Source organism: Myotis daubentonii, chromosome 13 (genome assembly GCF_963259705.1).
Source record: "Myotis daubentonii chromosome 13, mMyoDau2.1, whole genome shotgun sequence".
Classification (NCBI taxonomy): domain Eukaryota; kingdom Metazoa; phylum Chordata; class Mammalia; order Chiroptera; family Vespertilionidae; genus Myotis; species Myotis daubentonii.
In genome coordinates this window covers 55,425,733-55,442,679 of record NC_081852.1, presented here as the reverse complement: position 1 = coordinate 55,442,679, position 16,947 = coordinate 55,425,733, and the positions used below count along the sequence as shown (strand labels likewise).

The following is a 16,947-nucleotide window of genomic DNA, read 5'->3' as shown; positions in this document are numbered from 1 at the left end:
TGGCCTATTTTCTAAATCATTTCCAAAACAGGATGGATATAAAGATCGCAGGACTCTCAAGTCATCAAAGCAGCCACAAAGATTCTAGAACCGTAAAAGGCTCTGTGACTTGCTACACTGTTGATAAGAGCAACAGGATAAAGAGATTTAAGAAGGAGGGCATATTTCAAACAGGGGAGAATCATGTTTAAGGAATGGCTAATTTGTTTTCCTGTAGAAATCTTTGGTACATGGCTCTCCTGGGAAACTTAATCAATTAAAACCTCACATGCTATTCTCCTTGTGAGCGAGAGGAATGCATTTCTTGTGTTATTACATAAATGAATCTCATCTTCAGGGCCTTGAAATATAGCTTTACCCAGCCCGCAGTGAATCTGTGTGCCCTCTCATCTTTCTGCATTACAGTGAAATTGATTTTACGATTCCTTCCTCATAAATTGCAGGCCTGCGGCAGTGACAGGCTTGGCGATGTTTCGGTTTTGTCTTCCCTAGTCTCATGGGCTGGGCACGTCACCTGCTTTTCTTTTTTTACTTTTTTTTTTTCTCGGAACCACATCAAGCTTGCAGTTCTGATTCTGGTTCTGAACCTAAAAAACGCATTTTGAAAAAGGATGGTCTGTTAGGCCCAGGATGTATCCTTCTTGCCTTGTTTGGATCCTCTAAACGGAATGTTATCCCTGAAGCCTTTAGGGTATCATTGGGATGAAATGTTTTGTTAAGAATTACTAGAACGATCACCATGCCACTGAATGCGCATAACATGAGTAGCGTTACAAAACTAAAGCTATAAAACTCAGAGGATGTCTTCCTTCGCTCCTCACCCTCCCCTCCTCAGATGGAAGCAAAGTAATCCATGGCAGTCCTGGAATTTCTGACAGTCCTACTGGGTCCTGCTTACATTTCAGGCTTTGGTTACTCAGTCAAGAGAAATATTACCTTAATACTCCTCCCCCCCTCCCCCATTTTTCTTAAAGGAAAGTTCTGTTGGTTCCTTGACTAGTCTGATTAGAGGGATGAGTAGGGTTGTACTGTAACACTGGATTTCCTTCAGTCCTCAGGCTCACCCTTGGGGAACCAGGCAATTCCTTGAGGCTACCTCTAGAAGACCAAAGGTAGAGGAAGGGAAACAGAGCTCAGGGCTCTTCATCTTGCTCCCTGGCAGGTGTGACCCCTAGCCTGACCCCAGGCTTAAATTCCAGGAATGGATGGAGTTCTACACATTCCACTTCTTCCCATATCCAGCAGTGGCTCTGGATTCGCGGCTCCTGTTGCCATCGACCCATCCACCCCAGCTGGTTCTCTCTCAGTTGGATATGCAGCCACCTCGTGCCCCAACCCAGGCGGCAATAGAGAGTGTGGTCAGGGGAGCGTTGAGTTAAAGCAAGAAGGAAGGTTTGGTTCTATAAATGTTTTCTTCTAAACCAAATCTTACTCCTAATGTTGAGGTCATTTTTAAAGCCTACTTAAACCTTTTGGTTTTAATATTCCAATTGACTTTTTTGCCTTCTCTCTATAATAATTCTAGAAAGAGATCATTTAAATCAGTACAGTAATTACTACTCATCCGCTGAGAAAATATGGGCTCCAAAGCACACTTGTTTGGGCTGGTGCTGTATACCAACCTCAGAATGAAGGGGAAGCAGTGGATCGTGGTAAACATAATAGGGTACAGAACAGCTCCCCACTTCTTGCTGAGTTGAGTTCACGGTTATGACTTCTCAGGATACCTGGCATTTCTATACTCACGAGGAAGAATCAGTCAAGACTTGAGGTGTGGATTTTCCCTTCAGATGATCTGCAACACTGCTTGCTCCTCTCTGCGCTCTCACAGCGTTCACCAGTGTGTGTGTGTGTGTGTGTGTGTGTGTGTGTGTGTGTGTGTTGTAATGGACTTGCATGCGCACACTGAGCCCTGACCAAGACTGAATTCTCAGGGGCAGAATTGCTTCTCATTGTTTTCCAGCACCTTAAAAACCTGGTTCACATGAGGTTCTCAAAAAATATTTGTTGAATGAACCAAACTATTGTTTCACTTTGTTTTGGAGTGACACAGAAGTGTCATATTTCTGGTACATTTCTAGAAATGCTACGATAACACGAAAATCTCTAATGCATACACAACAGTCAAACCACGAGTCATGCGTGTGCATGGAATAGGGCTAGCTAGCCGCTAGACGGAGCTCCCTGGTGTGGAGAGTGAGCCATATCAACAGTTAACCAGTCTCCCACGAGCTAGACCCACAGGCCACACCTTTCCTAACTGGCTTAAGACCACCTAGAAACTACCCCATTTCTTTCATGGATCGTCAGCATCCAACTGTCATGAAGTGTGTTTGCTTGGTTATTTTTTTGAGGAAGCAGCATGGTTTTTTACTCTAACAAAATGTCAACCTTAACAATTTAACGTTAATTCTTTAAATTCCCACGAGATAACTAGTTTAACAGGCGAAACACTGCCACATTCTTCACTGGGTGCAGTCTAAAGCAGGCGTTTGGACTGGGGATCTGATTATATATCCCTAAAACGCAGTTTCCTTTGATGTCGCTCAAGGCATGGAAGGTAATTTCAACTCTTCAAAGCCTAAACCTTACCTCCCTGCATCTTTAGAACCTGTTATCCTCTTCACTTCCTTCTAACACTATTGTGGATAATACCGGCTGAAAAGAATCACGTAGGTGGGATTGATAACTACATTTTTCTTTCTGGTTGTACCATGATTTACATTTCTTTCAGTTTCCCGTTAAGGGACTTCGGCAAATACTCAAGTGAGTGGGATAAGCCTAGAGTCTAATTGTTTTAAATGTCAGTTGAAAAGTTTTTATATGTGTTATAAATATATGAGAAGGAATGCTTCCAATGAATTTTCTGAAGACTTTTACAAACATTCCTTCCTTTAAGGAAATGTTTCCTAAGGGGTGGGGTGGATAATGCACAGGGTGTCCCAAAGAAATATATACACACTTCAACTGCTGAGAGCTCAGTTTTGAAAATGAAATGTATTTTAATAAGCACTGCCTTTATAGTTATTCCAAGTGTGGGGGACACATTTCTGAGGCTCACCCAGGAGGATCTTTCAAACTGCACCTTCCCCTCCACAAATATTAATATATTCTTTCCCGTTCTCTCCCTGAAGTCAATGCTGAAGTGACCTATTGATCGTTGTGTGTCATACCCTTTTGTGTGTTAGGAATTATTGTTTTCAACTTACCGGTGAATAAACACGTTTCCAATTATAAGAATACAAGACATTTTGTTTACATTGCATGATTTATTTTTAGATCATCCCTCTTAGTCCTGCATGCATTGTTAGCACAAAAAGTTGGACTTGACCACAACTTCCATTAAAGAGATAGTAGGTACACAATCACCATCTGAAGTTTCTTCATAGATGGCCCAAGAATTTCAGGCCGTGGTAACACTGTCAGTCACCTACACAATGTTCAATAGGAAAATTTACCAAATGTCCTTTGTTTAATGTAAACAAGACAGGAGGCAAACAGAGTATTACAGTGACACTATTTTACAGGGCCCAGAAATATGATTATCTATCATGTTTTAACACATCATGTGTCACAATGACATGCATATTTTGATTAATTAAACAACCCAAAATATAATTACTACATAATTTGTGGTTTGAGCACTTCACTGTAACTTCTGTCAATACCTATGAACTTCATAATTAAATTGGTAATTGTATATTAATGCAATAATTTATGGAAGTATATTACCATGGACTATAAAGGTAATCCCCATAATTTGTGCCCTGTAAAATTAAGTGTAACAATCTTTACACTAGCAACAGTATAAGCAAGCTAAGGATTTTGGTCCTTATATATATATATATACATATATATACACATGTACACACACAATGATGTACAATTAAACCAAAAAGCTACGAGTCCACTCATAGCTTCCATATTGCACAGACAGATATCTTACGAGAACATTACATAGTTATGATGTGAGTACTGCACTGATAATTGGCTAAAGACAAGTCTGAGTTCTAGCAAGTAAAGAATGTGGCTCATTACTAAAAATAACCACAAAGACTATACTGTTAGAGAGAAAGATTTTTTAAAAATGGGCATAGCTATTTATACCAAGGTGAAGCAAGGCTAAAATTTGGTTTGGAACTTGCTTAGGGCAATCCGTTGTTAAGATGGTATTTTCTACCCAACACAGTACATTTTGGTCACTATTTTGCAAGTACCCAAGTAATAGAAATATTCAGCTTCTGAATGACAGTATAAAAAGACCAACAATGTAGTAGGATGTTTCGCTAACAGATCCAACTCACTGTGAGAAGTTGTGCTGGCTCTAGGTCCCTACTAAATATGAATAAAAGAGAGAAAGAGAAGGAGAGAGAGAGATGGAGGGAGGGAGAGAGAGAGAGTGGGAAGGAGAGAAAGAAACTGAGAAGAGAAACAAAATATACTTTAAGCTTTAGTTGACTACAAATCAAAGTCATTACAATAACTTAGAAAAAATGTTTTAAGAAGCAGCATACATATATATAAAAAATATAAGAGTTAAAGCTTTTCAGAACTTGGTTTCATGCATTAGCTATAGGGTCCCATTGTGAAATCAAAGATTAAATAGCATTTGGTCTGAGAGGTCATGTCTTTGCTATTACACCTATCAAACACTATGAACAAATGAGGAAACATCTAATATCTCGTATTGCCTTATTTTAAATACACCTACATCAAAGTAGGCTGCAACTACACCTAAAACTGAAGATGTTGCTGAGTTCCTTGCATGGCCTAATGAGTAAATACAGCAAACTTAATGTTTTCCCCTCATGAAAAATCATTTAAAGAAAAGCACACACAAAGTAACTACCTCCCACTTTTGTTTTTCTGCTGTTTTGCTGAATAAATGCCTTAGGAGGAGCTAACAAAGATGTACATTGAATTAGAAATTCAGTCTCTTTGTTGTTGTTTTACTGGTGGTAAGCATTCTAGAGCCAAGAATATTCATCATCTTTTGATATTTTCTTCACAATAAATAGCAAAAACGAACTATAAAATAAATCAGAAAAACGAATGCAACAAAATTAGGGGTGGTGTAAAACATACTTCTGTGCATACGCCACACACCATGAGACTGCAAACACGCCACAGAAAACAACTTCCCAGGAGGGGCAGCAGCAAGAGTGCCTTGGAAGCCAGAAATCTGATCATCTGCTCCCTAAATATCAGTAAACGGAAAGACAAGACAGTGCTGCTGCTTAACACTTCAACTAAAGAAGAAAGCTTAGAAGCAATATATCTGAGGAATAAGCGTCACTTACAGGAGGAATAGAGAGTGGATCAGCAAACAACATTTTGTCAATTAACTCCCAGCACGTGGTGCCTGCACAGCTCTGCCAAGCTACCCACAGTTCCTACATACATACCCACTCACATACATACCCACTGCACCCACATTCTTTCCCATGTAAACAGGACAGACTGGTCTGTCTGTTTGGTTTTTAACTCTCTCTCTTGAATAATTTAAAACAAAAGACTGAACAAAATGAAAAAATAAATGTAAACATTAGGGAGGCCATTGGAATTTTGATTCTAAGAGTTATCAGTGAGTTCCCCACCGAGACACAACCATGCATTTCAGTAAGAAAATCAAATTATAAAGTGATTTCATGGAACAATTTTCAAAGAGAGATAGAACAAAAAGAAAAGGCTCTCAACCTAACACGTGTAAATTAGCTTTAAAAAATACTATTTTAGCAAGCACTACCACTGGTGAGCACAAACTCGGTATTGTTGCCAAAATGACACGGTTTAAATAAACTGGGACCCATACATGAACATTCATCACCTACATGGCCATGTGCACAAGAGTAAAAGAACATTTCTTTAAAAATATATATATATTATATTAATCAAGAATTTTATTATCATATTAAATTGTTATTCTTAGAAAAGCTGAAGGAAGTTAATGGTTCTCTACACATTTTTATCTCCTATTATTAACTCAACTCATTTGATGGTCCCTGAATTGTATTTTTTTTCTCATTTACAGTTTTTCATATTTTGCTTGATAAGAATTCTTACCTTAAAAAGTTATAAAAATTCGTTGTTGTTGTTTTTTGCTTCTGATAATCCAAAAGAATATAAGCATCTGAGTCCCAGAGAATGTCAAAAGGCCTTGCTACCAAAAAGGATATTAAAATAACAGAAAGATCAAAGGCATGACATCAGAAATTCCGCAGCTTTCACACAGGCATTAGAAATGCTTATTTCTGGAAGTTCCTTTGATTGTGTCCTGGATTCAAGGACGTGCACAGCTATGTATGGCGCCTTCATGAAAAAGCAATGAAAACACTATTATACAACATTGTACTGAAGTTGCCCACTCGATGGGTTCGAAATGCTTCGGTCCAGTTTGTAGCAATACTTTATTGAAAAGGGCCTTTTATCATCTTCTCTTCATGAGGTGAAATGTGCACAGCAGTTCTGTTCGCTTGGTTACCTGGGAAGGGTATCTACGGCGTGGAGGAAGCGTGGTACTTCACAAACGCGATGGCCGCCAGCTCCTTGCAGAACTCTTCCAGCACGATCACGCCCTCCAGCAAGGTGATGTGGTCCACCCTGGGCGGACAAGAGGCAACACGTCAATCAAGATAGCAGCAGGCCCTCAGTTTGGGTGGAATTTTTATAGTGGGAAAAAAAAAAGTGAAACACTGACTTACATAGGGCCTTCCGGTTCTAAACCAAGTAATCGCTTTCTGACTAGTAGAAGCTTGGGAGTAAAGTCTTGGATACGCTGGATTCTAACCATAAGGTCTCCGACGACCTACATCACAGACACAAAAGGAACGCGGTTCCTAAAACCAGCTGCATAGGGATTTTCAGGATAAAAAACATACCCCATTTCCTTTCACTAAATGAAGAATGCTGCCTTTCACTATTTGCATAACCATCTTTGACAGAGGACTCATATCTACTCCTTAAATAGAGACATTATATATATATAATTTTAAAAAATGAATTTTCCTTTTTTTCTTCATATTTTATAGTGAAATAATTACTTCTAAACAGTAGACATATTTTCCTCTATGTGACACTGATTACATGCAATGATATTAAGTTGTTAATTGGACAGGTTATTAAGCCTAAAGAAAATATAACAAAACTGATCACTCACCCTGACAATGACAGAGAAGAGAGACCGACAGCCAGAAGCAAGGTTCACATAGGGATCCAAAAGGTATTCGTGTACGTGTGGATGAGGGAAGAGAGACAGTCTGGACAACACTGAGGTCACTTGTAAATTTACGTCATATGGCTGGGGAGAGGTGAGGAACAAAAACACATTTGATGTTATTCATCATGTCCATCCCAGAGCACTTACTCTACCATTTTGTCTTTCAAGACAGGAAAATTGACCATTTACTCCTCCCTCCTCCACCTGCTCTTCTACAATGGAAACACCTGTAACTAAACTAGTTCTCACCACTTAGTCACAGTGCATATAACTCAGCCCTAAACGTTTATGCATGTAATATACAGAAAAAACAAACACATGTCAGAATGTCTCTGTGTTACCCAGGTGGTTTTATTACCTGATCAAGAATTCTTCCCATTCTGTCAAATAAAACTTTCAAAAAATGACCTTCAAAGAAAGTGGCTTCTAAGTTGCACTTTTCCAAGGCTTTTGGAGACCCAGGCCACTCCCATCTTAAGCAGATAGCACAGTAGTCCCGGAACTAGGGAGAAAGCATTTAGATCAAATTAACCCAAAACAAATTGAGGTGAAATAGAAATGATTTCCTCCAACAGGAATATCAAATCCATATGAGAACGCAGAGGGCAGAGGCCTGGGTGAGGGTGTGACAGAGGGACAGCGTTAGAGACCACTGTGGGTGGAGGACAGTGGTGGAGAGGGAAAAAGGAGAGTAAGCCTGTGGAATGGAAGTAAGGGCGGCGTAGAATCATTTAAAGGCCACCTTTGGATTAGCGGGGGAAAGGATTTGGGGGAGATATAATGTCGGAAAGGGAAGAAAGGAAAGAAGGGAAAAAGGGAGAGGGGTGGGGGAGAGAGGGAAAGAGAAAGAGGGGGCAATAAAGCAATCTTGAGATAGAGAGTGAAATGCAAGTGAGGTCACTTGCAGGAAGCTCTAGTGGTGAGAGCGGAGGCCAGGCCTCGCGGAGAAAGGGAAACGTTGGAGAAATGACTGTGGGCGGTGTGACAAGGTGTGTGAGTGCGTTCTCATTCGATTTCATTTCAAAAATGTGGGTATTAGACTCACCTGCCTATGAGCATCTCGGAGGTAGGTGTCATATCCTGTGCCCTCAACGTGGTAGGATGATTTCGCTTCATCCGGTACCAGACAGAGAAAACTTCAACGAAAAAAGTTAAAATCAGTAACATAATACTCTCACGATTTCTTTATATGCATTAAAATACCTAGCGATATCTTCAGTTTAAATAAGTATTAATGCAAGCGGAGACTTGAAAAATAAAATTGTATTTTCTTAATCAGCCTTACTGATTAAATACACTGTCATTAAAGCGTTGATTCAAAAATTACTCATTCCTCTTAAAGGAGAAGTAAGCCTAAAATGACTTTTTTGTTTGTTTGTTTACATTACAGCACATGGACAGACTGCCATGCTGTTTGTTAATCTCGGGAAACTGGCCTTCAAGTAAGTGAACTTAAGATTGCATGCGTCCTGAATTTGTATCTTGAGCGACATGCAATTTTCTCTAGTCATCTGAAAGAACCAGGTGTATCAGTAAGAGCACTGCAAAGGAAGAAAAAGAAGGAAATTGCCATAGAAAGGGCACTTAAAAAAAAAAAAAAAGTAAAACCACAGACTAACAAAAAAAATGACCTTATCCTTAGGAGTAAATATCTAATAACCACAGTTTGTCAAATTGGAGATTTTCAATGTTACTGCACTTGGGAATTTACTTAAAATTATTTACATACAAAAGGAAGGGTACTTAGAAGGTCAGTTTCACTAAGGTCGCGTGTGTTTAGTTCTGTCTTAAGCAGAGCCTTTCTCTTTTGCTACCGACGTTGCCCTGAGGCTCTCACTGGCTACCTAACTGTGACAAAAGGCTCACATAATCTTTAGATTAAACAAGGGAAGACTGAGTTCATACGATATCTCCGTAACAATCCAAGGGCAGAGCTATTATTTGTTATAAAAACAAGTGAAAGAAACACCAGTCGCTCTGCCGTGGGTAGGTCAGTGGTTGAGCATCGACCTATGAAAAAGGAGGTTATGGTTTGATTCCTGGTCAGGCCACAAGCCTGAGTTTCGGACTACATCCCCAGTAGGGGTATGCAGGAGGCAGCCAAACAATGATTCTCTCTCATTATTGATGTATCTATCTCTCTCTCTTCCTCTCCCTTCCCCTCTTAAATCAATAAGAATATATTTAGAAAAAAAAAAGAGGTGCAAGTTAAATGTATGTAGCAACTCACCTATTCACAATTTTATGGACTTCAGTCTTCCCATCATTTCTGGGGTGGTCTGGAGTAGCAGGCGGCGAAGAGCTAAGCCATTCTTGGTTTGACAAAGTGTTATCTGGTGAAATGTCAGTAAATAATGGATCTTCTTCCAGATCTCTAAGTTTAATTTAATGACGCATAAGAAAACATTTTATTATATTTTCTAAACCATAAGATTCTCTGCTATGCTCTTAGAAATAATTTTATTCTTACATAGTTTTGTTTAAAAAAATTAAGAAATAATGTATTGATATTTTATAGAGGAATTAACGTTTTATACTAACATCAAACTCAAGAAGATAGTGATTATGTTAGACCTAATGAATAGATAATGCCACTTATAATTTAAAGGGACAGTAATATTAAGATATCTAAGATTTATTTTTTTAAAACTTGCAAACTGTTAGAGGTTTTTTTAATAAATAAGGGAAATAAGAGGAAAGAGAAAATTATGATTCTACGTGAAATGCTAAATTCACAGAGCTGGCTAGAAACTTACACTGCTCCTGCTATCTGTCCGTTCTCTACCACATCTTTATCTTCTGGACACACGGGTTTATATTCCGTATAATTTCTTTCTTCAAGATTTCTTAGGACCAAGTTGTAAAGAATGTGCTCATTGGGTTTTTGTAAAAGATGTTCAAACATCCTTAGTGTCATTATGCTTATCTGAAACCAAAAACGATAAGGCTAACTGAAAAATGTCTTTCAATAAAGTCTTCTTGCCATCCTATAAGTCATAGTGTCAATTTTTAAAGCCACATTAAAAAAAAGAGGCTGTATTCAACACATCACAAGTATATTAAAGTCAGTATTTCAAAGACTCTAAGTCAGTGGTTCTCAACCTTCCTAATGCCACGACCCTTTAATACAGTTCCTCATGTTGTGGTGACCCCCAACCATAAAATTATTTTCGTTGCTACTTCATAACTGTAATTTTGCTATTGTTATGAATTGTAATGTAAAAATCTGATATGCAGGATGTATTTTCATTGTTACAAATTGAACATAATTAAAGCATAATGATTAACCACAAAAACAATATGTAATTATATATGTATTTTCCGATGGTCTTAGGCGACCCCTGTGAAAGGGTTGTTCGATCCCCAAAGGGGTCGCAACCCACAGGTTGAGAACCGCTGCTCTAAGTCAAATTCTAAACCCTTGCACAGCTCACCTCATCAGATATGTGATCACAATGTTCAATTAACCTGTGTCTTAAAGGGTGTCTGTTCATATCTGCCAGAGTTTCTGGCTCCCTCTGTTCCCCAAGGATAAAAAACACCATTTCTTGAAGCAAAACATTGGAGGTGACTTGCCGAACAATGCGATGAAGCAAAGCAGTCGACGTCAGGATACCCATTTCGGAACTGGCATAAGAAACAGGGAATTAGCGGGCAAAAGTAACATGAACACAGCGGTTTTACTTTTTAAGTAAAGAAACCACTCACGTTTGCATTAACTGAGGTTCCATAACACCAATAAAAAATCTTTCATGGATGGCTTTGGCAAGAGCAACAGCAGTAGTCTAGAATATAGTACAAGCATCGATATCAGAGAGAGATTAATTTGTAACATTAATAAACCAGTCTCCACCCTCTGTCTGCATTAATGTGGAAAATAAACTTGCCTAGATTAGATGCTAGTCATTAAGTGCTTTATATTGTATCTAAAGTTCCGACAAGCAGGATAAAAATATTATCTTAATCACCTCATGGTAGTAACATCTTCCCATAGAGGAGAAAGGGAGGGAGGCCAATGCTATATTATGAAGGCTGTACTACAATACTTAAAGAAATATAAAGGCAGAACTGGAATTGTAATTTATTCTACAGTTGTAACACACACACTCTATACATATGCATTTCTCTTGTTCATTTGGTTTTATTTATTTTACTAACTGTGCTATCCTAGGACAATGAAGATATATTTGGGGATATTAACTGAGAATTCAAATTTCACTTAATAGACAGTTACATTTTTAAAGGATCAGTAAACAACAAAAACATCCCAACCTTTTGTGCTTCCTTTATGAGTTGATCACAATAATCAAACCAGGAAAGAAATGAAATTAAGGCTCGTTTTCCTGGGAATGCCGATGCATCTTCTTTATGACTATATGAGTCCAAACTGTGGGGCACAGAAGAAACGCTAAGTCATCCAAAAGCATGAATGCAGCTCAGGGCATATGGAACAGGAAGGCACGTGAATGAACTTACACAGGATGATGTATTTACACAGGCAATACAGCATGACTACCGGATGAGGGCTTTATAAAAGAAAGCTAAAGATTAGAGAAAAGCTCTTAAATAAAAGTTCTAAGTAATTTTCACTCATTATGTGGGAAGAGAGGAACTAAAACAGAACGGAGCTGCAGGAGAAAAACCATTATCAGCTCCTCATACTTCTTCCATGAACTTGACCAAGTAACAGGAATGAAGAGTGGGAGAATCTCGGTGCTGGGAGGAAGGAAAAGGAAGGTGACGGAGGATCTGCACAAGGAAATGACCGGCCTGCTTCTCTTTCTGCTTTAACATGTATGACAGTGAAATTAACAAGTGGGTCTGACCGACAGATGTCGGCAGAATATAGGGTGGAGAAAAACAAGTAAAAACCAAGAAGGGTCAAAAATATACAGAAAAACAGTAACAGGTTATTATGTCATAACTAGAGGTCCAGTGCACAAAATTCGTGCACTTCGGGGGGGGGTGTCCCTCAGCCCAGCCTGTGCTCTCTCACAGTCCGGGAGCCCCGTGATTGATCACCCCAAAGAGGTAGGCCTTGCCCACCCGGCTGGGGCTCCGTGAAGGATCACCCCCACAGAGGGAGGCCCAGGCTACCCGCCACAGCACTGCCGCCAGGTAGCCTGGGTCTCCCTCTTTGGGGTGATCGCTCATGGGGCTCTGCCATCAATCGCCCCAAAGAGGTAGGCCCTGCCCACCCAGGTGGGGCTCCATGGTGGATGGCCCCCACAGAGGGAGGCCCTGCCCACCCGCCGCAGCCCACTGGCCAGTGGCCTGGGCCTCCCTTTGCAAGGCGATCATGGGGTGATGGCCAGGCCCCAAGCAATCGAATTGCACCTGCCTTGGCTGGCCTGGTGCCAGTGGTTGTCATAGAAGGTTGTCTGGACAGTCATTCTGCTGTTTGGTTATTCGGTCGATTTGCATATTAAGCTATTATTATTATAGATATTATCCTGCTTGCCCAGCCAGCGTGGCTCAGTGGTTGAGCACTGACCCATGAACCAGGAGGTCATCAGTTCGATTCCTGGTCGGGGCACATGCCCAGGTTGCTGGCTGGATCTCCAGTGTGGGGCGTGCAGGAGGCAGCCAATTGATGATTCTCTCTCATCATTGATGTTTCTATCTTTTCTCTCCCTCTCCCTTCCTCTCTGAAGTCAATAAAAGTATATTTAAAAAAAATATATGATCCTGCTTATAGATGGTGGGATTATGGGTGATTTTATTTACGCTGCTTTATACTTTTTTTAAAAATATATTTTATTGATTTTTCACAGAGAGGAAGGGAGAGGGATAGAGAGTTAGAAACATTGATGAGAGAGAAACATCGATCAGCTGCTTCCTGCACACTCCCTAACTGGGGATGTACCCGCAACCAAGGTACATACCCTCGACCGGAATCGAACCTGGGACCCTTCAGTCCACAGGCTGATGCTCTATCCACTGAGCCAAACTGGTTAGGGCTGCTTTATACTTTTTAATAACTTATAAATGTTCTACAATAATCATAGTTTCCTACGAGAATCAAGGGGCAGCCCTGAAAGATGGGTAAAGGGGTGAGAGAACGAGGTAGGAGGAGCGGTCCTACATAGGGAGGCCAGGAACCACACAAGACTGCCCCAGGGCCCGTGGAACTTATTCATAAAAAAGATTACTTTTTCTCAGGATTTTGAAAAAACCTATTTTGAACCTGGTAATTCTTAGCTGTCGGGGACTGTCCTGTGCATTACAGCACATTTAGCCACATCCCCAACCGTTATCTATCAGATGCCCATAGGACCCCTGCCCCCACTGGTGACAGTCTCAGATGCTGGCAAATGTCCCTGGGGGAGCACAGTTGTCCCAGTGGGAACTATTGCTCTCCGGCAGCGGCTGCAGCCAGTGAGCAGCAGGAATGTTTGAAACATGCAGCACCTGCCTGCATCGTCAGGGCACTGACCTCTTCTCCCTTAGCTTGTCAAATAAAAAAATGACAGTAGCCAACACGACCATAGCTGTCCAGGGTGAATGAATCAAAATTATACCTATTTTTTTTTTGTCAGACCAGCAAAAAAATATGTTTTGGTGTTCTGCAGAATTTTCGTAATTAGTTTATGTGTACCATGAGATGAAACAGGTTGAAAATCACTGCTCTACAGCAACAATTCTCAAAATTTACTACACAACTCCCCAGTGGAAGTGTAATGCTAACCACGTGTGTAATTTAAAAATTTTTAGTAGCCACATTCAAATAAGCAAATTAAGGCAGGTGAAACTAAGTTTAATAACATAGCTAATTTAACCCAATATATCCAAAATAGTATTTCAACTGACATTCGATATAAAAATTATTAATAAGGTATTTTACATTCTTTTTTTTCAAGTACTTGAAATCTGGAGTGTGATCTACACTTACAGTGAAAAAATAAATAAATAAACAGATAAAGTTATTGATCTTAATGTAATGAAGGTCTTGATTGATCACTGTAATGGACAGAGGCAAAGTAGCTTCCTTATAACAGCTGGACTATTCCCATGCCCATTTATTTCCACTAATTAATAACCAATTCAAAACAAGCCTCACAAAATAATCCCATTTAATGCTCACTAGCTATGTCACCTTTTTCAAAATGAAAGATTCCTGTAAACGCTCAGTGGAAATGGATGTGAAAGTGCAGGATGGGAAGTCACTTTCATGGAAACACACAAGGGGTGTTCTTACCCCCAGTTGATGGCCTCCACAGTTTCAATATCTAAGGGGTCCACCGACGGAGGGAGGGCCTTGTACAGGGCGGCGAGTCTGTCGGTCAGGAGTTCGCACAGGCACGTGCTCTGCGTGAGGCACTTGGCAGCCTTGGGCTCTGGCAAACTCGCTAACAACATGAGGCCCTCGCAGGCCTTCACAGCTATCCGGCCGTCCTGCGGGGGAACACACACCCCTTTCAATTCCCAAATTAGATATCCGACGAGTAGTTGGAAAAAAATTTAACTTTAAAGGATTTTATGCTTTACTCTCAAATAAGAAAAGATTTTTTTTTCTATTTTAAGTGCATATAACTGTGATCACATTAGGAGGGAAAGTTATAGAGAGACGACTCACAGGGCTTCTGGTGAGATTTAACAAGGAATTCACGAGGTTGTAGTCCTGGTTTGGGCGGACGACCGAGGCCTCCGGCAGTGAATTGACACTCAGGTTCTCCAGGCCCGTGGACAGGTCGTCCGTCTGAGGAGGAGGCTCATCGTCTAACTCTGTCTGCTCCGTCCCGGAGGCACCAGGCAGCTCCTCGGGCCGACAGGGCTGTCCCGTGTCTGTGGAAAAGGACTCCGCACCTTTTAACGTGTCTTCTGCAGTGACACTGGCTGCTCCTTTGGAAGCCAACGATTTCAACTTATTCTGAAAAGGAGTACAGGTGTTGTAAGCGTCACATCAAAAGCCTCTCAAACAGGTATCATGCCTGAATGGATTTTCCTATCGTTAACGTTCAGTGTCTAGCCAGCAGAGCAACAGAAGTGTTTTTGACAAATGAACACGCTCAGACTTTAACAAAATGTGTTCTAGGTATTGTAAACCTCGCAGAGGCATTTCGGATACACTTTACACGCTCTACAACAAGCATGTCAAACTCAAAGGCTTACACGGGCCAAATAAACAAGGTTTAAGGTTTTGTGGGCCGCAAAAAAAACAAAAGCTTCAATTTTCATAGAAACGTAGGTTTATTTCGATAGAGTCATGCTGAATACAAAGGGCTGAAATAAATGAGTCATCGTTAACATAAAATAACAGAATATTTTAATAAAAATTAATCTTTTCTTGAACATTAACTTACCAGACACTGAATAACTGCACAAATTAATAAGCATAACTTAAATAAACCTATTTTTCTTGTTCTCTAAAAGTGAAATATTTCCTGTTGCGCACACCAAACAAGTCAGTACAAGACTAATGACGTGGCAGTCAGCTGCTAAAATATTCGCTGCTGGTATCAGTGGAGAGAAATGGTGCACCTGCACGTTAGGCACGTAAAGGAAATGAATGCAACACGATTATAGTAATCAGTCATTAGCGAACGTTGTAGTTCATAATTAATAATTATGTATAACAGGATATTGTAAAAATCAAGTTACGAAATTTTTATTAAAACGTTTCTTACATACCGTTATACTGGCTGGGCCGCAAAAATATTCATCGTGGGCCACATGCAGCCTGAGGGCCACAAGTTTGACATGCTTGCTCTACAAAATGTTTCACTGACCATAAGCAGTGAACAGTGTTAGTGATGCCTATTTGACTGCTACTGTATCTGAATATTCGTCTTACCTTCATCACCAGCCTATAAACTCTTTTAGGGCAAAGACAGTTTTAGCTCATTTACCATAGGCATTTAACCCACAGTAAATGCGTATGTTAGATGGTATAAATTGAATATAGGTTAGATTTCAGGGGGACGTGCTTAAGAACTGCAAAGTACTTTTGTGACTGTCTATACTTACAGGTAATAAAGTTGTGTTTCTCTAAAGATGCCTTCATTCAACCGTGTTAATTAAACAGTCCTTATGCACTGTGCCAGGTACTAGACAGAGAAGCTGGGGGACCCAGAGATGAACAGAACAGAGCCCTGGTCCTTAAGGAGCTGACGGACCAGCAGGAGAAAGTAAAATGCATAGAAAAACGCGAACACAGGCATGCTCTGAAGAGTGATGAGGATACCGTACCTCCAGAAAAAAATTAACCAAATAGGGATCTTCTTTCAGTTTTGCACACACAATACAGAGAAACTGAATTTCTTCATTTTCCGTTGGTGTTGCAAGGACTTCACCACAGAGTCGAATTAATTTCTGTCAACAATTTTTTTAAAAAATGTTTAAAGTTAGCTTATTTTTCACAAGTATGTATATAGCCATCCATATACCTTAGGGATATTTAAAGTTTTCAAATAATGCAAACAGCTTGCATTATTCAGAAAGGACACTATTTACAATCACCGACATCAAAATAAGTTTACTAGTAGTAAATTTTTCAAATGCATTATCCCCCCCCCCCCCCCCCCGCAAAAAATGAATGAGGCATATAAAACACTCCTTCAGATGTCATGGAGATAAGTTAAAGGAAAAATCAATGTATAAAATTTTAAAAGAAAAATATAATAAAGACATGAAATACATTTAATACCATGTCATACATAAAGCTCAAGTACTTGCTAATTTGCATGTAATTTTTAGAATAACTTCCTGTATTATTTGTACTCTTAGAAGAA

At 39.9% G+C, this 16,947-nt stretch overlaps 1 protein-coding gene across 2 annotated transcripts in view; it reads right to left on the bottom strand.

The window, feature by feature from the left end:
* Positions 1 to 518: 518 nt before the first annotated feature.
* FHIP2A (FHF complex subunit HOOK interacting protein 2A) overlaps positions 519 to 16,947 on the bottom strand; it is a 28,925-nt gene continuing 12,496 nt past the window's right edge. Inside the window, exons 5-18 of one of the 2 annotated variants that reach the window (XR_009448268.1) lie at positions 16,406 to 16,528; positions 14,793 to 15,086; positions 14,415 to 14,611; positions 11,489 to 11,603; positions 10,925 to 11,001; positions 10,651 to 10,843; positions 9,973 to 10,142; positions 9,447 to 9,590; positions 8,262 to 8,352; positions 7,575 to 7,718; positions 7,157 to 7,297; positions 6,702 to 6,805; positions 6,064 to 6,600; positions 519 to 3,430 (exon numbers count right to left, since the gene is read on the bottom strand). Coding sequence is in view for 1 of the 2 variants with exons in the window: in XM_059661517.1 (XP_059517500.1) it covers positions 6,495 to 6,600; positions 6,702 to 6,805; positions 7,157 to 7,297; positions 7,575 to 7,718; positions 8,262 to 8,352; positions 9,447 to 9,590; positions 9,973 to 10,142; positions 10,651 to 10,843; positions 10,925 to 11,001; positions 11,489 to 11,603; positions 14,415 to 14,611; positions 14,793 to 15,086; positions 16,406 to 16,528 (1,899 nt within the window). In the remaining variant the exon portion in view is untranslated. Of the gene's footprint in view, positions 6,601 to 6,701; positions 6,806 to 7,156; positions 7,298 to 7,574; positions 7,719 to 8,261; positions 8,353 to 9,446; positions 9,591 to 9,972; positions 10,143 to 10,650; positions 10,844 to 10,924; positions 11,002 to 11,488; positions 11,604 to 14,414; positions 14,612 to 14,792; positions 15,087 to 16,405; positions 16,529 to 16,947 lie in introns of both variants that reach the window. The other variant, XM_059661517.1, reaches the window with a different exon arrangement.